This window comes from Staurois parvus, unplaced genomic scaffold (genome assembly GCF_062004578.1).
Source record: "Staurois parvus isolate SC_StPar_1 unplaced genomic scaffold, SC_StPar_1.0 ptg001506l, whole genome shotgun sequence".
NCBI classification, from domain to species: domain Eukaryota; kingdom Metazoa; phylum Chordata; class Amphibia; order Anura; family Ranidae; genus Staurois; species Staurois parvus.
Window position 1 is genome coordinate 554510 of NW_028319302.1, and position 24154 is coordinate 578663.

The 24154-nt window shown below is 44.2% G+C and overlaps 1 protein-coding gene across 3 annotated transcripts in view; it reads right to left on the bottom strand.

The window, feature by feature from the left end:
• Nucleotides 1-24154, bottom strand: part of SLC44A2 (solute carrier family 44 member 2 (CTL2 blood group)) — a 125107-nt gene that overhangs the window by 5686 nt on the left and 95267 nt on the right. For all 3 annotated transcript variants that reach the window (XM_089662634.1, XM_089662636.1, XM_089662635.1), the window contains exons 12-20: nucleotides 23336-23435; nucleotides 20822-20914; nucleotides 17954-18038; nucleotides 13436-13698; nucleotides 7817-7911; nucleotides 5188-5291; nucleotides 3828-3901; nucleotides 3353-3423; nucleotides 1782-1870 (exon numbers count right to left, since the gene is read on the bottom strand). In XM_089662634.1, the coding sequence (XP_089518760.1) occupies nucleotides 1782-1870; nucleotides 3353-3423; nucleotides 3828-3901; nucleotides 5188-5291; nucleotides 7817-7911; nucleotides 13436-13698; nucleotides 17954-18038; nucleotides 20822-20914; nucleotides 23336-23435 (974 nt within the window). The remainder of the gene's footprint in view (nucleotides 1-1781; nucleotides 1871-3352; nucleotides 3424-3827; nucleotides 3902-5187; nucleotides 5292-7816; nucleotides 7912-13435; nucleotides 13699-17953; nucleotides 18039-20821; nucleotides 20915-23335; nucleotides 23436-24154) is intronic.

Here is a 24154-nt window from a genome sequence, read left to right on the forward strand (position 1 = left end):
ACATTAAATACAGAGCAGAACATACTCTAGAACCATGCTTTTGCATAAGCCTGACCTTTGCATGCTTAAAGTAGAACTCTAGGCAAAAACTTTTACTATTATACAGGATTTATATAACGCCAACAGTTTGCTCAGCGCTTTACAATATAACGAGAGACAATACAGCAACAATACAAGAGGGTTAGGAGGGCCCTGCTCTTTGAAGCTTACAATCTAAACTATTTTTTCCCCCCATTTTGGATAGGATGAAGGAGGGTCATAACCCCGGTAAGTCTATTTTTTTGCCATGTGTGTCCCATTGGGGAGATTTCTCTTCACTTCCTGTCCCATAGCCAAAACAAGAAGTAAGAGGAAAACCCTGCAAACTAAGAGAATCCATTGGGGTCCCCCAGGTCACCAGAAGTAGCCCTTTGGAGAGAAAAAAAAAAAAACAAACTTCCTTCTATTACTTTCAGGGGACAACCCAAAATTTGGGATTTTCTTTTACTTTCATTAATGGTAAACAGTACAAATAGAGAGGGAGAATTTTCATAATGGGGACCACAGACTGCAAAAAAAAACAAAAAAAAAAAAACAAATCTAATGAGTGTTCTAATCCTGCTCCACTCTAAAGCACAACTAAAAAGGCAAAATTTTTTTTTTTTTTGGTGAACCTGTGGGTCTGTCCTTGCTTCTTAAGTTGTCCTTTGTCTACAGAGCAGACACTTCCAGTAGCTCTTTCCTCAAATCACAGTGGAACCATAAACCCGTGACTGCTTTTTTATTTCAAATATTGACCACAGATTCCATCTTTACCTTTGGCAGCCTCCTCCCACCTCCTGTGCCTTCTTATTGGCCAGTAAGTGCATACATCACATTTGGTGGCCAGTAAGTCCATCCAGTGAAGTCAGAACTTGAACTTGTTCCAAAGCAAATGAGGAAGATTTACTAGAAGTGGAGAGTGGTTTTGATGCGCAGCTGCACCAGATGTTGCACTCTCCAGTTTTAGTAAATCAACTCTAGTGACTCTGCACAATAGCTAGGCAAGTAGCATTGTCAAAAAGGAGGGTTTGGTAATGTAAGTCTACATATTCCTCGCAGTACAGGTCACATGAAACTAAAAAGGTGATCTAAGCAATGTATTGTAATTAACCCAGCAGAGACAAATGCTCCCTAATATATAGCAAAGCTTCTTTTTTCAGCGGAAATGCTGTGCTTCTAAACAAAGAAATACGGGTGTATTTAGGAGAGGATGTAAAGTTATGGATATACAGTGACAGAGGTACTACTCATCTAACAATTCAAATTTGGGCACGCTCAATGGAACCCAAATAAACAGATAAGGAACATTCCAAGTCCTGCTAGATATGGATGGCAGTTGTGCTTTTAAAAAACACAATACACACTGAAGCTTGTAGCCAGGGCCAGGACAATGGGTGGTTGCTCTGGGCACAATGATTTATGGTATCAATGGGGGGGGCACATTCCTTTCGTTTCAAGGTTGACAGGAATAGTGACAGAGGCATCACTACTCCTCTCAGCGCAGCTCTGAGAGTGCCAAGGACAGGTGGAGAGAGCCGGGCAGTGAAGCAGGCTGTGTTCTCTCTATCCCCCTCCATCCTGCAAGTGCAGCAATCCTGTATTCAGAAGCCCTTTTGTCAGTTTGGCATCTTTGCCCTGGGCACTAGATGACCTTGTCCCAGCAGTGCTTGTAGCAATCACCGTGTTCCATTATTTAAACACTGCTCTTCAACTGCAAAAACGGATTCTGTTGACTAGTTTACACTCTTTACGATACTCACCAAGATAGGCACCCAGTAGTAATTAAGAGTTGGAGCAGTGTCTTGCACAATCTGGATACGGCGAGTGAAGAAAAAGAAGGCAAGGATCCCTGCAAGGAAAAAGGAAGGAGAAATCAGTGTGAATCATTTGTGAATGAAGGAACAGAAAATGCAGGAGAAAGGATCTTGTATGTATGTATGTATGTATGTATGTATGTATGTATCAGCTCAACATAAATCATAGCTTAGTGTAAAGTGCCTGTGTAGATGGGTAATCTACGTTTTATCAATAAAACCAACCTTATCGGTGAAAAAGGAGAGTTAACAGGAAGCAAAGCCTGCTGATGTAATGAGAAAAAACACATCCGCCTCCACATACTCAGAATTAAAAACCGTGCATGAAAACTACACAAATAACAATATGGACACAATAAACACGTGTGTTTGTGATGCAGAATATGCTGATATTTTTATATTGTAGAATGTAAAGAAAACTTTTTTTGCATTCATTGCTTTCTAAATATACTTGTAATTCTGTCATTGTATCTAGTGTATAATAAATAAGTAAAAAAAAATAAAATTATATTATTATAATTATTACATGGACTTGTATCACTTATTTTCAATTTTATTTGGGCCAGAACTGCTTTTTCCCTGTACACATTAATGGGAATACAGAAGTGGGTTGATACAGGTTAGGAAATTATAGGCCACCTGCAGACTAGATGCACCTATCAATGTACTCTTCCACTTTAATTCCATTCCAGTTGGATTATAGACCTAAAAGCAACCTCTTTGGTCAAACCCTGTGTCATCTTCTACATTTTGTTTTTTTAAATCTATATCCTCACCTTATGAATGTTAGTCCATAACATGAACAGCCGTGTGATGAATGCATGACCCCATAAAGCAAGAGATGATTTCTGATTAACAAAATACTTTGCTGCTTTACCGAATAAGTCTTAAAACATTAACAAATTCTGAGAAGCACTGAACCAAATGACACACCAATACCAACACAACCTATATTGTGAGTATTCAGGTCACACCCAGGGGCGGACTGACCATTTGGAAACTTGGGCACTGCCCGAGGGCCCGGGGTCAGTAGGAGGCCCCACGAGATGCCCCTGGTACCTTTTTCATAGGCTTTTTTGAGTTTGGGCAAGGACACAGGGGCCCCATGATCCCCTATTGCCCGGGGGCCCCATGAGTTGTCAGTCCGCCCCTGGTCACACCTACACTAGCAAAAGGGCCAGTCCATCTAAAACCAATATCACAATTCTGCATGGATGTTGGCAGTTTAGGTCACTGGCTGGCCCATTATATTTTCTGAGGACACCATTGGTGATATCTCCCCACCTGAAATCCCAGCTACATCCAATGGTTCTGTGCTTAAAGCCAAGTCATATTGTCATGGTACCCCAATTGTTTCTCCATGGGATTGTGACATCTTCTCTACAGCCTTGTGGAAATGGACACAGAGAGGAACAGGAGGTCTTGCTTATAGTGGCTGAGAAATGTAAAAAGGTAGCAGCAGATACAGATTCTGAGTGGGTTCAGCTTTCAAATATACATTTTTAAATTCTACTTACCAACACAGCCAACTACCAGCAATTTCCCCAGGAACAGAAGGAAGTCTGTAACTTTATCAAGGACTGCAACACTGGAAAGAGAGTAAAAGAGAAGTACTAAATAGAGAGGGCAGGCAGTCCAACCTTCAGAGCGCAGAGAGTTTGGAAGAAAAAAAAACAAAAAAGAAAAACAGAAAAGGGCAAAAAGGAAGAAAATGAAATGTGTGTCTGTATCCTATAACAAACAGATTATTTTGTTACTTCTAAATAACTTTGCTCTGGGTAACACAGATGTTCATCCTATTCAGGCTTCAATTACATGTTTCCGTCATGCACATCTCTAAAGAATACTACAGAAGTCATCCTACAGAAGTCATCCTTGAGTTGAAGTCCAATGCAAAAAGGAACACATCAAACACTGGCTTACTGGATATTAAACATTTTTTGTTATCTGATGAATGATCTTCAACATCTAATAAACCAATCGCAGACTTACCGGATGATGTTTCTCATTAGCAAGAAGAAGGCGTTCCGAGCAGATGTGCAGAAGTTGGTTCCATATATAGCGATCTGTAAGAAGTAAGACATTTCATTCTCATTGGGTAGGGGTCTACAAAGATATTAAACAAAGGGCCAGTTTATGTTGCTTTAAACTGAGGGGGCCAGACTGTGGCCAATGAAAGTAGAAAATGCACTGGGGTCATTGGGAGTAAACAATGCCCCATCATTGGTATTAGTGGAAGGAATATTGCCACATTGTAAGTATCAGAGGAAGGAATAGTGCCCCATCATTGGTGTCCGTGGGAAGAAAAGTGCTCAGCCGTTGGTGCCCCATTGTTGGGGTCATTGGTAGGAATAACGCCCTATTGTTGGTATCAGTGACAGGAACTATGCCCTGGTGTTGACGTCAGTGGAAGGAATAGTGTCACACTGTAACAGTGCCCCAAGGGCTGGATAAAAGCAAGTGAAGTGCCACATCTGGCCCCCGGGCCGCAGCTTGGAGACCACTGTCATAGGGCAAACACAGGGTTGTGGCTAAACTCTTCTGTGACTCAGGGAAAACATAGCAAGGGCCCCATGCAATCTTCTCTTTATTATGGGTGGACTACCATTGCGAACTTCCTGAAAATACTAGCAGATTGGCCATTTGTCTCCCATACTTTTGGAGTAGCTGACCTGGAGTCAGCATCCTGCAAAGGAAGTCAGAATTCCTGATCTGCATGGGTGTCCTGGATACTGAAGCCAGTGATCAGCATGACAGTCATCATCTAGCATTTCTCCATACTTCTCCCACAACATCAGCCATTTTAGACCTTTCAACGTAAACACTCTGCTTTAACCACTTGGCGCCGACCATATGCGGCCTCGCAGAAGTGGGTCTTTATCAGTGAGGCCACATATATGCGTACCTGGGTTGCGCGGGTGGTAAAGCGACGCTCTCCTAACAGCATAGTTAAGTCAAAGTTTCTGAATTTCAGCTAGAGAGCTAGGGGGCCAGTATTTTCAGAAGGTGGTAAACAAAGGCAGCCTCTATTTCTCCCCAATACCACTTTCCTTCATCTTCATAAAACCGATATAGCATACGACTTGAAATCCTCACCAACCATAGTCCTGCAGCTCCAGGGTGGTGAAATCATTACCAACCATAGTCCTGCAGCTCCAGGGTGGCGGTAGCTACGAATGTTGTGAACAATACTCCTGAAATTGCCATCTCTTATTTCAGAAGATATCGCAGGCTGCGAGATGGACAGTAACTGTTTTCTTGGCTTCATGGAGCCGAGCTGAAGCCTAGGCCTGAATGTCTGTAGTACCATGGTCCTCATAGGTCATTAAGCCCACACCCTCCCCGTACTCACCATGATGTAGGCGTTCCTGTTCAAGAACTTTATGAACTTCTCCAGACACCAGAAGCAGCACTTCAGGCAACATAGGAGGAAGTGAGCACACTTATTATCCGCCCCTGGAATAAAAGAAAATGTGAATTCGATTAAGTATCATTGGAAACAGTATCATCATTTAAAAGTAAAAGTTGGGGGGGGGGGGGGGGGTTTGCAGGGCTTGCCCTAAAATACATTTCTGACAAATTATATTCGCTTGTTATTTTTTTTCCTTTAAATTGTATTTAAATGTTGGGATTTTCAGATAAGTCAGTGGTTGCTGACCTTCTTGATTAACAATTGCTGTGTTAAAATAGGAACCACACAGGGACAATTACGATGCGAGGCGAACAGTAAGGTAGAACCACTGTGTGCAGAGCAGGAATTGGCCTCTGTCAGTGGCAGTTGTCTTATCGCTGCAGTTTTTGTCCCCCCCCCCCTTTAGAACCAGGGCTGTTTTTCAGCAGGAACTGCACTGAATTTATGTAATGACAAGGCGTGCTGGGGTGTACTGGAGGGTTGGTTTAGGCAGTTTGGTGAACTATTGGAGGGGATTTTAAGTGGGGTGTCTATTGTTGCTGAGGGGGGGGATGTTCTGTGCTTGGAGCTGGATGGGGGAGTTGAACCAAGGGATGGTGCTTGGAGGTGGGTATGGGGAAGAAACAAGGGATGACTCAGGGGAGGGGAGTTCCTGCACCAAGTCACTGAGAAAAAAAAAAGCCCTGACTAGAACTAAGACATTTTCTTCATTTTGAAAAGAGTAAAAGCAATATAACCCGTCAGTTTTTTGCCATCTGTGTCCCATAGGAGAAATTTCCTATCCTATAGCCAAAACAGAAGTGAGAGGAAATCATTCCAAAGTAAGGGAATCCCTGGTAGAGTTGTTGACTTGGCCTCCAAATTCTCCAGGTCTCAATTTAATCGAGAATCTGTGGGATGTGCTGAAAAATCAAGTCCAATATATGGAGAACCCAACTCGCAACTTGCAGGACTAAAAGGATCTGCTACCCATTGGTTGGTGACATACACCACAGCACATCGTCAGAAGTCTAGCGGAGTCCATGCCTTGATATATTGTGGGTGGCCATAATGTTATGGCTGGTGTGGGTGTGTGTATTATCATAATACTATGTGTGTGCGTTTTATCATAATGCCATGTCTGATGAGTATGTGTCCCCGATATGCTCTCCTTTCTCCTTGGCAGCAACAGTGCTATGAGATGGAGCACTGTACAGCTTCTGTCAGCCTTCCTCTCTAGCTGAGCCAAGACATACATACGATCAATGCTGGAAATGCACACTTTTTAATTGCAGAAAATGACAGTTTTTGAGACTAAGGAGAGGAGAGGTTTTTTTTTTTTTTTTTTAATATGGAAGTGCTCTATGCTTCAGGAAAATGGCAGCCTCCACCAAGAACTAACGAGCGCAATGCTGGTGAGAATATACAGCACACACAATTTTGGTATCATACTTCTTAATCTGAAATGTATGTTATTTTGTTAAAGAACATGATTTGTTATCCAACTGATATTGGTAAAGTTCCACTTTAAAATTTTACACTTTGTTTCCAGGAAGGTATTATTAGCAACTGCTAAGGGGTGATAGTCACAAAAGTGCAGGTATAGAATTAAAAAAAAAAAAAAAATTATATATATATTTATTATGCAGTATTTATAAAACTGCCAACAGTTCGCTCAGCGCTGTACATTGTAAAGGGAGACAGAACATGCGACAATACAACGCGATACACGAGGGGTTCGAGGGCCCTGCTCTTTGGAGCTTACAATCTAGGAGGGAGGGGATGGTGGCACAGGAGGAGATAGCTGTGGGGGATGGAGTGATAGGAAGAGTGGAAAAGGTCGGAAATTAGCAGGGGGCGGGTTCCCTGAAGAGGTGGGATTTCAGGGTGCGCCTAAAAGGAGAGGAGAGGAGAGTAGGTGATAGTCTGATGAGTTGGGGCAGGGAGTTCCAGAGGATGGGTGACACCCTGGAGAAATCCTGGAGGCGGGCATGGGAGGAGGAGACCAGGGAACTAGAGAGAAGGAGGTCTTGTGAGGAGTGGAGTGTGCATGTTGGGTGGTACTTGGATATCAGGTCGGTGATGTAATTTGGGGCAGTATGGTGGACGGCTTTGTACGTCAGTGTTAGGATTTTGAAATTGATCCGTTGTGCAATCGGAAGCCAGTGGAGGGATTGGCAGAGGGGGGTGGCGGAAATGGAGCGGTTGGTAAGGTGGAGGAGTCTGGCTGCCGTATATGTATTATATATATATATATATATATATATATATTTATTATGGTTTAGGTTTTGGGTTTAGATAGTCTTAGGCCAATAGAAGTTTAAAAAATAAATAAAATGGGTAGAAAAATAATTCTGTTCCAAAAGCTGAAACAAATCGTCATTTTTGTCTTTAAATTGCTCCCCAGGCAAATTCAAACTCCTCTTCACTCAATGTTCAGCCACAGAGAAAACTGCCGTTTCCAGTGTGGAATCAGCGGCCCTTCTACAGCAACGGACATGCCCCCTCCCTGCTGAGTCACAGTTAGAGCCCAGCCAATCAGAAGAGCATTGCTGAGCTGTGGGTCATGTGCCCATGTGTGTAGCCTCACCTTTCAGCTTGTGGTCAAGATACTCCAGCATGATCCTGATGAGCTGCACAATTGCGAGTATAAGAGAACCAAATGCCAGTGACCCAGTGTGATACCTGAAAAACAATAAAAACCTTTTATAGCTTCATGTAAAAAGGGACATTACTGTATACACAAATAAACTGAAAACCATTCATGACTTCCTTCCAGAATCTCTATACAGGATACATTTAAATTTAAAGCAGAACTAAAAACTCTAATAAATCAATCACAGCCAAGGAAGGTGCCATCTTCTCTCTGACCGGCAGTTGTGAAGGTGCTACACATGTGATCAATTATGACACCAGCTATTTTTTAAATAGTTCAACTGAGAACCCAAGCAAACCTCCTTGAATGCAAACATTTTTAAAAACCGTTAAAATCAATGGGCTTAGCTTAAAAGGGTCAGTTCAATTTTACCAAAAAATTGCCTATCCAGGTAAGGCGCACCTGTAGATAAAAGCAAACTGAGCAGCTCTGACTAAAGTTGGATAAACGCACTTACTATAGCTGCAGGATATTTATATAACTGCTGAAGCCTAGCCGACAACTCCCACAGATGGAATCATTCTGTCCTGGCTTGTTGCTAGGGTGTTGCCAAGAGACTCCCAGCTGTTCCTGCTCACCCCCACAGGAGCAAGGGAGGGGTTTTAGCTAGGGCTTAGTAACAAGGCAGGATGGGATGATTTCAACTGTGGAAATTTTTTTGTCAGGCATTGGGCGGGAAATGGCCTATACCAGTTGTGTCAAACAATTTAATTGCGGCCAACATCAGCAGTTTGGCTGCCCTCAAAGGGCCACGCTGGATATAGAGTGCAGAGTTCAGGATTATGCCATGTAATCCTGAACCCTGCGCTCTGGATGTAACGTAATCCTGATGTACAGAGTTCAGGAGTGCGCTACATCCAGAGTGCAGGGCTCAGGAGTGCGCTACTCCAGAGCTCAGGAGTGCGCTACGTCCAGAGTGCAGGGCTCAGGAGTGCGCTACGTCCAGAGTGCAGGGCTCAGGAGTGCGCTACGTCCAGAGAGCAGGGCTCAGGAGTGCGCTACGTCCAGAGAGCAGGGCTCAGGAGTGCGCTACGTCCAGAGAGCAGGGCTCAGGAGTGCGCTACGTCCAGAGAGCAGGGCTCAGGAGTGCGCTACGTCCAGAGAGCAGGGCTCAGGAGTGCGCTACGTCCAGAGAGCAGGGCTCAGGAGTGCGCTACGTACAGAGTGCAGGGCTCAGGAGTGCGCTACGTACAGAGTGCAGGGCTCAGGAGTGCGCTACGTACAGAGTGCAGGGCTCAGGAGTGCGCTACGTACAGAGTGCAGGGCTCAGGAGTGCGCTACGTACAGAGTGCAGGGCTCAGGAGTGCGCTACGTACAGAGTGCAGGATTCAATAATGAGCTATGTGCAACATCTCATTTTCACCCTTCCTCCTGGATTCTGACCTCTGCACCCACCACTCTGCCCCCATCCCCACACATCTTCCTCCACAATCCTCACTGCACCTCCACCCTCCCCTCCCCCAATGCAAACCTCACATCAGCGCTCTCTCCTACTTGATGTAAGATGGCATTTACAAGAGTGCCCCTCTTCATGGCCACTATTGAGTGCAGCCAAAAAAGTCCGCCTTCAGAACGCAGCCACTGGATATATAGATTAGAAGAACACACAGCCGCCGGATCCATCAGTTACCTCCGTCACTGATAGGCTATGCTGGATCAACCGTGCATGTGATCAGCTACACCGAGCCAATGCACTGGGGAGACTGAGGACAAGACAGCAGGAAGTGCTTACTCCTGTTGCCAAGGAGACCCGTTCCATGGCAGTGGAAAGCAGATCGGGAGTACAGGGAGTGGCAGCCGGTGTGCGGGCCACATGACTAGGCCTGGTGGGCTGGATACGGCCCGTGGGCCTTGTGTTTGCCACCTGTGGCCTGTATCTATAGCAAAAGGTACTTAACTTTAGTTGAAGCTGTACAGTGTTTATCTAGCGGCGCTCCTTACCCACATATGCAGTTTTTTGGTAAAGATGAATTATTCCTAGATTGTAAGCTCCAAGGATCAGGCCCTCCTATCCCTCTTGTATTGAACTGTATTGTTGCTGTATTGTCTCCCGTTATATTGTAAAGCGCTGAGCAAACCGCTGACACTATATAAATCCTGTATAATAATAATAATCCTTTAAATACAGATCTAAAGTTTTCTATACTCCCCTCCAGGTGATGCCCACGAGCATCAAACACAGACATCTTCGCCCAATCTTTGTCTTCAACGTTTGGCATCTTCAGCCATCTTGGTTGGAAAGCCCAGGATAATGCAAGGAGCATTAAGAACTTAGACGGCTCCAAATACTTACAGGATTCAATATTTTCAATGACAGGAGCTTTTGAAATATTTTTGTATGCTGCACTGCGCTCACAACATAAAAGGAGATCACAACGGCTAGAAGCGGTACATTAAACTATGGTGCAGAGAATACACTTCCAGAAAAGGGCCAATAAGGAAAGCACCAGGATCCCTCTACCTGTACATGGTTTTCTCCGATTGGCTGTCAGAAAGAACATGGCATGGGGGGGGGGGGGTTTGATGTTTAGGACTGAGTCAAACCAACTTTTAACAGATTATGATCTCCACTGATAACATTGGAGTGCAGTCGAGAAATCGACACTTTGTTGTTAACCCGGTACACACTATAAGGAAATCAGACAAGAACGATAGTACATCCTCGGTTACAATCTGCTAGTGAGGAAAAATGGACAAATTGTACAAAAATTCTCATATGACAGGCTTTTTTTTGTGGTTTATAGTTTCTGATCATGCACACACAGTCTTTCATATCTGATTCTTAAACTGTATGAAAACCGTTCACATTAAAACGCAAATCGTTCGTTCTGTTCACGTACGAGAACAAATTTTGGAGTATGCCCCTGTGGAAATTCACAATCGGATGTGTTTTGTACGCACAATATGAAATAGAACAACCGTGCCTCATACAGAATTTTCTTCTGATTTTCTCATAGTGTGTACCCCACCATAGTACGAAGGCAGATACCTTCCTTGTTCTCATCCCCTGTCTGCAGGTACAGTGCAATCACCGACAAGCCAACTGTAAACAGAATAGCATATAAAACAGCTTGGGCCTGTCATGACAACTTTAGGAGCAGAGAAAAAGAAAAAAGAAAAAAAAAAAAAAAAAAGGAAGAAAAGTATCACCAAGAGGTTAAGTTTCCACTTGCTTCATATCCCTGGAAAGATTGATGATAGGGTTAATGAGCTCAATGCACCAAGCTATAAAGATGGTTATTTGCCATGACTCATTTTTCGGAATGACAGCCAACAGCAGTTAAAAATACCAGTTGTATGGCTGAAAATAATCAATCATTCTGGCTAACAAATGCTTCACAGCTTAATAAATTGAGTCTAATTGGTCATAAACAGGGGAGGAATGATCATTTGGAAACTCGGGCACTGCCCGAGGGCCCGGGGTCAGTAGGGGGCCCCATGAGATGCCCCTGGTACCTTTTTCATAGGCTTTTTTGAGTTTGGGGAAGGACACAGGGGCCCCATGATCCCCTTTTGCCCGGGGGCTCCATGAGTTGTCAGTCCGCCCCTGGTCATAAAATACAATTGTTCTTTTACCCAATAGAACTAATGCATTGGATTTATTTTAATGTATCCTGACCTTTAACATGTGTTACTAGATAGACGTTCTGACACATCTCGGGTCCCTTGCTGATGCTCCTGGCCCCTCATGCCCACAGAGTGCCCTCATAGCTATCCATTTGCTATGAGAGCACTCGTGCATGCTCACTCCTGAGCCATGCTCTGTGTTCTTTATACACCCCATTTACAAAAGAGCTCTATTAAGGATCTGGTTTACCACTCCTTGATTAAGATGAGAGCCAAAACACTGTCCAGATATAACTTAAGGAAAGAGGATTCATTCCATGGAGGAAGTCTTGAGGCTCACACCAACTGAAATATGGTTTCCACAATGCTAGACCATGCGATAAATAGACTTTCTAGCTTTTAGCATCATAGGAATCACAGATTTAGATTATGTCCCTGTCCCTCAGAACCAACCTGCTTTTTAAAAGCCATGCTTCTAAAGCTAGCAACCGTTAAGCAGGATCTTTAGGGCTTGGGCCAGGATTCTTCAGACAGAAGATCAGGACGAACCAGCAGTTCAGGGAGCATCTGCCAGGAGTCTTGCCAGGTTGGCATAGCACCTTCGCCAGGCCCAAGAGGCTCATATTTTGTATCCCCCACTTCTGAAACAGGTACCGGAACACATCCAGGTGAAGGGCCTACATCCTAGGTCCAGGGGCTCTCGGTAAAGGTAACCTGCCAGCCAAGTGCCCATACCTGGAAAATGTACATGCCGACAAAGCTGTAATTTGAAGTGCCACCCAGGATAGGAGCCGTTTGTGTCAGTGACAAAACTTCTGGTTCCTCCCAGATGATGTATGTACACGACCGCCATAACTGATGTACACCACTGACATAGTATCGATCAACAATATGGATTGGATGACCTTACAGCAGGATGGTTCCATGCTGCAAAGAGCCATAGTGCCCAAAATTCCAGGACGTTGACCAGGTGACAAGACTTCTGTTTACCAAGTCCATTTCACTGACAGGTTCTGGACCTGGAATATACTCAAAGTCTAAATTTGTTTTCACCAGAATAGAGTCTGGAAAGCCTCCTACACAGAACCCAATGCTTAAAGGCCGCTTCCAGGCTATCCCTGCCACATCCAGTCCAGCCAGGTCTAGACACAGTATGCCAAAAGCTAGGCTGAGGATACCTGCAAACTGAAAGACCGTTCCAACAGTGTTACAGTCTTGATTAGAGTGGAACTAAAGCCTCCTATAATTTTCAGCTAAAGCTGCCCTCTTAGGAATGATGGTAGTAGGCGTTTTGCTTTCCTGTGACACTAAGACAGGCATCAGAAGCAAAAAGCAAAGAAAAGATTTCAGTTCACAAAATTTGTTTTTCCAACTATGTATATAGCGGTTTGTCAGATTTTAGCCCACCAACATCTGCATGGTTAAACCTCATACACTTACTGCAATGTAGGACACCTCTATGCGCCGTGTTGGCTTACATTGCAGTTCACTTCAACACAATGCGCTGCGATAAATTGCATTATATCTGCATTGTAGTGCAGCGCTGCATTGCAGTGTGAATGGGACACATAGGAAACAATTGTTCCCTGTGTGTCGCTGCGGTGACAGACATTTTACCATGCAATAAAACCTCTTGCCATGCGGTAAAATGCCTGCAACTGTATATAGTAGTTCGCATGTTCTCCCTGTGCCTGCGGGTACTCAGGTTTTCCTCAGGTTAATTGGCTCCTGTCCAAATTTGCGCATATATATATATATATATATATATATATATATTAGATTGTAAGCTCCTGGAGAGCAGGGACTGATGTGATGTACAATATGTATATGTGTAAAGCGCTATACAAGTACCTGTAATAAATAAAACATAGTGCAAATTCACTCATAAGTCTAACAAACCCACCTGCAGTTAAGTCTATCTGTGGCCCATAGCCTATCAAAGCAGCTGAGTAGATATCCAGTTTAGCAATTCTCTTAGTAGCTCACCTGAGAGCTCTTCCCAAGGAAGAGAAAATCGGAAATGCTGGCATATCATCTGGTTTTTTGAAGGCCCAGTAGTAAGAGGCAAATGCCCCAGCTAGAGTCACTTGACCTAGTGCGATGACAAAGTTGGCCAACCAGAGGAACATAAAGGCATTGTAGATCTGGAAAACGATCAGGTACTTGTGGTAATAGGTTTCTCCTCCATAGAAGGCAAACTGGCACCTAGCATCTGGGCACATACGGGTAACATTGGTGGTATTGAAAGTCTAGGAAAAAACAAAAAGATATTAGTATCAGTTCTTTTTAAATTAAAACAGACATCCACCAAGATACCATTGTGGAGTCTAAACAACACTACTTTGTGCTAATGCTCATATATGCCACCATTAAAACAAGTTACACTTGGTAGCAAAGTCCACTCATCTAATAGGGCACTGCCTATCTTATAAGATTGGCAGTGAGATGTTACTAGGGAAGGAAGGGGAGGCATGGGAGAGAAAGAGTCACACAAAGATTGCTCTTGCAAATAAGCAAAGTTTTCCAAACTACACCATAAAATACTCAAGTAGCATTGTAAATCCTGTGCAAATAAATCTCTTTTAACATTTGTGGTAAATGTAATCAATTGCAGCAGTATTGAGAAAAATGTATTGAGTTAGATTTCCTTCCAGCCTCCAAGACAGGTTCAAGAAAAGGACCCAGGGTACTAGAAAGTAAAAGCAAAAGGCATTGCATAGATGATTTTTTTTTTTTTGTTCAAAACACTTGATGTGGATGGGGGAATCCTTCTCACTCAGTTTTCGCATTCTGGAGACTGGGGAGACTTCCCCGCCATCAGAAAACACACACACACCCCAAATGTCAGATTCATAGGCTTAAAGTGGAGCTTCACTCAAAAGGGGAAGTTCCGCTTTAAGGCCTGGTAGGATTGGCACCTTTGGAGAACGGGTACCCGATTTTGACAGGTACCCACTCCTACTTCTGCTGCAATTGCCTAGGTCAGTGGTGGGCAACCTTTTTTTTCAACTGAGCCAAATCTCGCCAAAACCATGATTGAAATTTATTTTGAGAGCCACATTTTTAAAACTGAAAATACATCTCCCATATAGTAATTCATCCCCCATAGTAATTCATCCCCCATATAGTAATTCATCCCCCATAGTGTAATTCATCCCCCATAGTAATTCATCCCCCATATAGTAATTCATCCCCCATCGTAATTCATCCCCCATAGTAATTCATCCCCCATAGTAATTCATCCCCCATATAGTAATTCATCCTCCATATAGTAATTCATCCCCCATAGTAATTCATCCCCCATATAGTAATTCATCCCCCATAGTAATTCATCCCCCATAGTAATTCATCCCCCATATAGTAATTCATCCCCCATAGCAATTCATCCCCCGTATAGTATTTCATCCCTCGTATAGTATTTCATCCCCCGTATAGTATTTCATCCCTCATATAGTATTTCATCCCTCATATAGTAATTCATCCCTCATATAGTATTTCATCCCTCATATAGTATTTCATCCCCCCATATAGTATTTCATCCCCCCATATAGTATTTCATCCCTCATATAGTAATTCATCCCTCATATAGTATTTCATCCCCCCATATAGTATTTCATCCCCCCATATAGTATTTCATCCCTCATATAGTATTTCATCCCTCATATAGTATTTCATCCCTCATATAGTAATTCATCCCCCATATAGTATTTCATCCCTCATATAGTATTTCATCCCTCATATAGTATTTCATCCCTCATATAGTAATTCATCCCTCATATAGTATTTCATCCCTCATATAGTATTTCATCCCTCATATAGTATTTCATCCCCCCATATAGTATTTCATCCCTCATATAGTAATTCATCCCCCATATAGTAATTCATCCCCCATATAGTAATTCATCCCTCATATAGTATTTCATCCCCCATATAGTAATTCATCCCCCATATAGTAATTCATCCCTCATATAGTATTTCATCCCTCATATAGTATTTCATCCCCCCATATAGTAATTCATCCCTCATAAAGTAATTCATCCCTCATATAGTATTTCATCCCCCACAGTACTATCCCCCCCCCCTTCTAGTAAGCCAAGTCCCCCGTGTCAATTCACTTACCTTTTGCGTTCCTCTCGCTGTCTTCCCGCGCCGTTCGGGTCTTCAGGGCGGACTGTGAGAGGAGCCTAGCTCCCCTCCCCTCACGTTCGGCACGCTGCCCCGCCTACACACATCCTGACAGCCACATCCGCGGGCCGGATTAAAAGGTCCGCGCGGACTTTTGGGGCTGCCAACCGAGAGGAGGCAGGGGAGCGGCCGACCGAGAGGAGGGAGGGGAGCAGGCGCCCGGCACACAGAAGAGCCGCATTAGAGTGGGTAAAGAGCCGCATGTGGCTCGCGAGCCGCGGCTTGCCGACCACTGGCCTAGGTGATTGGAAGCGGAAGTTGTCCTCCCCCCCCCCTCCCTCCACGTAGCCTTCTCGGACACGTGACAGGTCCCAGTAGACTACAGGACCATTCACAACATGCAGCGTTACTCGCGCACGTGCAGTGGGCACCTGGCTGTGAAGCCGCATGCTGTCACAGCTGGGCATGCCCACACTTAGGATGCCAGTACAGGGGTCTCCAAACCTTTCAAACAAAGGGCCAGTTTACGATCTGTCTGACTTTAAGGGGGCTGAATTGTGGCCAGTGGGGGTTGCCAATGTCCCAAGCCCCGCATCAGTGAGAAAAAACATTGCTTCAGGGTTGGTGGTCAGGAGGATAAGGAGTAGTGCCCTAGTGTTGGCACTGGTGGGAAAGAGGACAACAGGTGAACCCAGCTAGTGTTAACACACCGCTGGATCGAGGGACAGAGGAGTGTCTTAAAAGAAAGGAAAAAAAAAAAAAAGTCAGTCATCAGCTACAGTTTTTTTAGCTGCCAAATTATTTTTTTAGATTGTCACTGCAGCTCCACTTTAAGTCATATGTTGTTATTGGAATGTATATAAATCTATTTCCTTTTCCTGAAAGCTCCACTTATTTGTGACGCTGACCTAGACCTTTAAGAACAAAGTTCTAAAATATGTCACACAACTTGTTTAATAAGGATTTTTCCTAAAAAAGGAAATTCTTTATCATCTTCTGACTTATCAAGGATATTACTCAAGGCAAAACAAACAGAAAATTATCATCAAAAGGAAGTACAAAGTAGCATGATTTATCTCCCACATCTCCATCTGAGGCTTCTAGCCAGATACTCTTCTGGCTAAAACAGATGAAGCTCAGACCTTAACTGACATCTGCACACCAGAGATCCTCGTCCATTGGATCAACATTTATGTTGAATCCGATGGCTTTGAATAAACTTGCTTTTATACAAGAAAAACAGGACATTTGAGCAAGCATTATAAGGACACATATATTACAAAAATATATTAATAAAAGTTGGACTATTATAGCAAATGTGTCTTTTTACTGCAGTTTAGCATTGCTCTGTTGTGTGACGGAATTGATAAATATTCCCCAGAATCTTTTTAAGTAAATTATACACACTCCAAAGACATGCTGGTAGGTGAATTGGCTCCTGTCTAAATTGTCCCTAGTATGTGTATGTATGAATGTAAGTTAGGGACCTTAGATTGTACGCCCCTTGAGGGTTAGGGACTGATGTGAATGTACAATATATATGTAAAGTACTGCGTAAATGGACGGCGCTATAGAAGTACCTGAAATAAATAATTAATATCAGCTTAATTGATCCAGGATCATCTCTGGCAAACAAGCATTGCACAAACCTAAGTGCATGTTCTTAAAGAGGGCAGGGGGGAGCACTCTAGTGCCATCCCCAGTGCTGGCCTCTTGTGGAATGCAATATCAATCAGTTGGGCAATGTCCACTCCAGCCAACTTGCCACCTCACAGAGGGGAGTTGTTGGCGATGGTCAGAGGTTACCTATAGACATTTTTCCCTGATCCAGCCACTGACAGCCAGATCGGGGAAAATATTCTCCCATGTACAAGCAACTTTAGTTGTAGCATCCTCCAATCTCTATGCCTCTGTACAGAGAGAATTATATTGGCTGTTATCAATAACTTCTCCTTTGGTGCAAAATGCTGCAGGAAGATTTTGCTGTTGAGTATCCAAGACATAGCAAGCCGGGACCTGACTCACCAAGTGCCGCCTATAAATGAAATATCATTTTTAGGTGTACTAACACTTTAAATATTAGGGTTTCTTTCCCTGAATGGCAAATTTCTTAGATATTTTCACACTCTCAAAGTTCAGTAATTGATGTTCAAATTTTTTTATTACATATTTTAAAATCCACCCAATATCACCAGTCTAGCTGCTTCATCAGAGAGGGAGAGATAAAAGGAGGGTAGGTAGCTGAGCTCCCTCAGTTATGCTCAGGACCAATCCCTAGCCAATGTCATTCACAGATGGCAGTGCCCAGCATCTGATCTCAATGGCAGAGGAACCGCAGGAAGGGTCATTAATAGAATGTTGATATAGGGATGGGCTTACCTCTGGGTCACACGTTTTGCCGGCATAGTCACACTGAGTCTCATTAAAGATCTTGTATATTGCCTCATTGGATGTGGAGAGGAAGCTGTGTGGGTGTGTTAAGGATGAAAAGGTCAAGAATCTGAGATCTGGGTTTAATCTGCCAGAAGTCATTTCAGGTCAATACAGGGTAATGTGAAGTGGTGTCATGAGCCTTAAAGGGATTGTAAACCTCACAAAATATGAATAAAGCATACATCTCTCTATAGTGTGTACTTGTCTCAATTAAGAGCACCAATTGTCATTTCTGTCTGCTGCTTCTTTCCTCTGCTTTTAGCAAGACTCACTCCTGACAAGTTTTCCTGACACCAAGAGAAAAATGGTGACGGAGAGGGACCTCCAGCAGATTGACTGCCTCAGCTCTGTTTCGGTGACCTGTGCGGAGGGGTGTGTGTCTCTTCCCTCCAATCAGCTCTCAGATCTCTCCTCACAGAGCTCTGCAGAGTAACTTCAACTCTCCGCCCCCTTTGGTTCTAAAGGCTCAAGGTTTTTTACCTTCATGCATTCTATGCATGAAGGTAAAAAACCTTCTGTGTGCAGCATCACTCTCAGCCCCCCACAATACTCACCTAAGCCCCATCTCGATCCAGCGATGTGCACTGGAGTCTTGGCTATCCCAGAACTCCCTCTCCTCATTGGCTGAGACAAAAGCAGGAGCCATTGGCTCCCACTGCTGTCAATCACAGCCAGTGAGCCGGTGAGAAGAGAGGGGGTGGGACTAAACTGCAGCTCCGTGTGTGAATGGACACACGGAGCAGCGGGTGCCGCCATAGCAAGCTGCTCGCTGGGGGGGGGGGGGGGGGGGGTCACCTGACAGGAGGGAGGGGCATAGAGAGCCTGCAGGGGACCCAAGAAGAGGAGGATCCAGGCTGCACTGTTCACAACCACTGCACACAGCAGGTAAGTATAGACAGGTTTGTTATTTTTTCTTCACAAGAGCCTTTAGAATCACTTGAACACTCAGATAAGCTGTAATAATTCTGGACTTCTAGACAGATACAACTTATGTAGGAGGATTTGTTTCATCTCTGTATCACCTGAGGTCAGTCACTTCACTTGGTATATGTAAGGGTTTACAACCACTTTAAAGTAAGTTTGCTATTTTCTAAAAAAAAAACAAAAAAAAAAAAACAACACAACCCAAAAACTTTAGAACAGGTTATAGTTTTAAAATGTGAGCACCTAGAGAGGACTACATGTACATTGACTTTCTTGGACTTCCAGAATAATCATGAGTATGTTACAAATATACAAATGTCTCCTCTCCTGCTTTATTGCTGGCTCAGTTTCCTCCTGGACCACCCTTAGTGAGGTCACCTATCACCGAGAATGGCCCGTAGAGTGGTGAATGAAAGCAGGACAAGCAGATACAGGGCAGAGGAGGACCAGAACTCAACATTATTAGGAAAAGCTGGAATCTGTATATTAGATAGTCTTGTGCGCCATGGATGCTTGCAAAGATGCTTTCATGTATGTACAGGCACCTCCTTATTTATGTTAGAAGCTTTTAGGAATTGACAGGTTTACTTTAAGTTGTAAAAAGACTGTAAAGACTAGTAATAAAGGGGTTTTGTGATCAATAAGCGCTTTGCTATTACTCCTTATAAGCCAATGTGGATACATGGAAAATATTTAGGAAACATATCTTGAATGCCTGTGTGCATCCTTTTCAATTCATGAGAATGATTTGCTTGAGGAAATTATTCTTACTGGTTTAAGGGCATGGAGGCTGTTAGCACATGCAGGCTTCCTGCTTATTGGGGCTGTATAGTGATTGTGCTTTACTATTCCTCCTTCAAGTTCTGTTAGAAACTTTAAAAAAAATAGACTCTCCATGACTTGTCCCATTATCTCTGCAGGTACCGACTACTTCCCAATTTATAAAGGTCACTATCAGGAGAGTATGAATTTAAAACCATGACTATAGGAGACCAGCAAGCGACAGCAAAAGTTACAACAATGGACTTGTGGAAGAGGCAGAGGTACAAACTAACACTGGGGAATCTCGCTATTGGAGACTCCAAAATGTAAGGCAAGAGCTGGTAACTCAACCCAATGTTGCCCATCCCAAGCTAGAAAATGTCCAGGTAGAGTTGGCCTTTAATGAATCGTTGCTCAGTGTCCAAACTTTAACTTGGGTTTCTACCATGGATCTCTAAGTGCTCACTTCCACAGAGTGGGTTTCCACTTAGAGATCCATGCTGGAAACCCAAGAAATAAGAACTTACTTAATGATACTATAAGCCTGAGGACTTGATCAAGTTTGGACGCTGAGCAACGGTTCATTTCTGGGCTTTCTGGGGAGGAAGGGATTTCTTGGCGACCAGGGATTGTGTACCAGGAGCGGACTGACCATTTGGAAACTCGGGCACTGCCCGAGGGCCCGGGGTCAGTAGGGGGCCCCATGAGATGCCCCTGGTACCTTTTTCTTAGGCTTTGAGTTTGGGCAAGGATACAGGGGCCCCATGATCCCCTATTGCCCGGGGGCTCCATGAGTTGTCAGTCCGCCCCTGGTACCATGTGGATGTATTTGTAGTTTACACATTGCATCTTGTGTTAAAACAATATTTGGGGTTTATTTTGGTATTATAGTGCACAGAGTTGGCCTTTACACATGTTGCAGACTTTACTTAGGCAGCCCCATTTTCATTTGGGTCAAAGACAGGATCTGCTATAAAAGAAATGTGTATACTAAATAATACGTGTGATTAAAGGGTGTCTGCAGACCAAGTGTTGGGTTGTCTAAAGGGATCCCATGGGAGTTTAGACTGGATGACCTGTTATGGTGAACAGCGGGGTGCAATGAGTGTGCAGGATTAGGAAGGATACACTGCAGTGATGGCCCAATAGGCGATACAGAGACACACCAGCAGGAAGGTGAACAAAGGGAAAACCAGGGAGCACATCACATGGCCAACCGCTCTGTGGAGAGAGAAGAGACATATCAAGATAAAATTTTGGAACTATTTCTGGACACAACATACATTTTAAAGCAGAGCTCAACTTACCTTCCCTCAAGAGTCACTGTCATTTGCTGGCATCCTCTGCCAAGTAACAGTCTTTGGTCATCTTCAATGGCTGGCACAGCACGGGGACTGTGCAAGCAAAGTAATCTGAGCTGCGCATGCACAGCCAAGTTTACATGCCGAAAAAGACAGCAAGCAGGAAGGAAGGTGTATTTTATTGCAGAAGCGACATTACATGTCTCTTCTGCACTAATGAGCCTGCCTGTTTGGATTCTAAAGGTCCACTGCCCCAAACTACTATGTGACCATTAAGCAAAACTAGATCAGCCTTTCTTAACCAGGGTGCTTTTAATATGAACACCTTTTTTAGGGCCGTTCATAAAAGTGGCATCGCTATGGGGGTGCAGACTGCACCCGGATGACATCCACCAGAGGGGTGACACCAGGGCCGGTGCCAACATAAGGATTCAGATTTTTAAACTACTTGTTTTTCTTTACATATGGTGGGGTAGAAGTGGCACCCCTGAACACCCAAGTCCCAGAAGGCCGATCCTCACGCGTGGGCCTGCGCAGTCATAATGTGCCACAGATCTAGGATATGGCAGGAGGCTAGCAGTCATTGGTTGCTAGGACCGCTGGTATCCTATGGTACCCCATGACATGCTTTGCACAGAAGGAGGAAAGTTAGTCTGTGCAGAGCAGTTCTGCCTCCCAGCTCCACCTCCCAGCTTCGGCCCCTGACTCCAGCTCCTGTTTCCTGCCTCCAGTCATGCTGCTCCTGTCGTGCCAGACAGTAAGAGTCCCCTCCTGCTCTGAGGCCGCTCTCACCAAGTATCCAGACATATATTCTCTACAACAGCAAACTCCTGACTCTTCTGCACAATGCCCAGTGTATAGTATAGTGTGTGTTCAGGTGTCCTACTGTCACTTTGCCCACTGCCTGTGACACTGCCCTCCCTCCTATCATTCTGCCCCCATTACCCCCCTTTCTCGTGTCACATTGACTCGTGCCTGACATACTGCTCCCCTGTTGTCAAACTGCCCACATTACATTATGATGGGGGTATTTGTAATTGTAATGGGGGAATACTCTGGGGTAATTCTAACGGGGGTGGGGAGATTATGGGGTAATTAGAACTATGAAGTGTTGTAATGTAGGGTAGTTATAATTGGGGAGGGGGGGTCCAGGATATTTATGATGGAGGATGGGAGGTTGCAGGGTAATTATTATTGGGGGGGAGGTGGGCAGTATTACAAAGAGATTATTTGTAACAGAGGAGGAGGTAATTATATGGAAGGGGGGGGGGGGAAGGTAATTGCAAAATTATTGGGGGTATGACACGAACCCTAGTGACGCCACTGGTTCATAATAGCGGCAAGGACTGATGATTCTCTTAAAAGCAAGCCATGTTCAGATTGCTTTTCAGAGGTATTTGACAGGTGGTGAAGAGTTGACATGTTGCCTCTTGAATGCCTGTTTGAACCCCCTAAATGCAGCTGCATCATGCCACAACCTGGTGCAATACCCCACATTTGCATTAGGTATGTTTCCTGCGCACCAACAGCATCTGTAAAACCCCGGCTGTGATCCAATGCAGCTAAAGTTGGAGCGGTTGAGGGACAGTAAATGGCTCATCCGTGTGGTTTTCCCTTCCCCAAACCTCAAAATCTGAACAAGCCCCTCGTTCACATCTGTGCGCACATATCAGGAATATCAGATATCAGGCCACACAAAAAAAAATAAACGCACTGCGTTTACCAATGCATGGGGGTACCTTTAAGAATTAATAGCACCCTGTGCGTCTGCTAAAAAGCAGGAAATTTGTCTGTGTGTTAAAATGTGCATGATTTTGTGTGCATTGAGACTGAAGATACTTTGCCAGGGTGCCGTGACTGGGAAAAAATAAATAAATAAATAAAAAATGGTTGAGAAACACTGGTCTAGATTACGACTTGTCATGATTTATCAAACAGTGACACTTTCCACATCCCTCCACAATGTACAATGAACCAGCAACAGTTTTCTGCTCCCACAGAAGTGGCAAACACTCTTCTTAAGCTTCTGAAATAATGACAGTTGGGGTGAATTGGTTGATACAGGCAAAAAGAAACATTCCCTGGTTACATTTCGCACCCAAGGGAAGAAGCTGAAGTTTTTTTTTTGTTTTAACCTATGTGAGAAGTGACCAAATTCCAAAAAAATAAGCAAAAATATTGTGTATTAATCACAAACCACTCCGGACATGAAGGTAGCCGGGTACTGCCCATTTCTAGTTGTCTCACAGCCGTGAAAATGTACACCACCACATAGATCAGGAAAAGCACCATTCCTGGCCAGAGGAATGTAAAATGGGCCACAACAACCACCCCTGCTTACCTGCTGGCTTCTTTAATCAGTGCAATGGCAATCATAATCCTTTTCCTGAGAAAGATGAGGATCAGAATAATAACCACCTCCAGGATGCATAGAATAATCACTGTACAAAGGAGAAGTGCAGGATTAGAGTTGTCCCTGCATACACACAGAAGCAGGACCAGTCACTCAGTTCTATCCAGTGCAACCACTACCATTTTCTGTGCACACGAAACCTATCCTTCTCATGTCTCTAGCAACCTATACGCACCTTGTACTATCCCATGATATCTCCAGAGCATGCAATACCTCTCTACCCCACCTCAGAGTGCTAACCCCTCCTATCAAAAACGTTACCTGCACCCACACAGCGCCATTTTCTACCACCAAAATAACCTGTACCCAGTGTGTCAGCCCCTCTTACTAACATAGCCTGTATCCCCAAGGAGTGCCAGCCTCTCCCACCATCAACCAAACCTATACCAGCACAGTGCCAGCCCCTCCCACCATCAACCAAACCCATACCAGCACAGTGCCAGCCCCTCCCACCATCAACCAAACCTATACCAGCACAGTGCCAGCCCCTCCCACCATCAACCAAACCCATACCAACACAGTGCCAGTCCCTCCTACCACCAACCAAACCCATACCAGCACAGTGCCAGTCCCTCCCACCATCAACCAAACCCTTACCAGCACAGTGCCAGCCCCTCCCACCACCAACCAAACCCATACCAGCACAGTGCCAGTCCCTCCTACCATCCACCAAACCCATACCAGCACAGTGCCAGTCCCTCCTACCATCCACCAAACCCATATTAGCACAGTGCCAGCCCCTCCCAC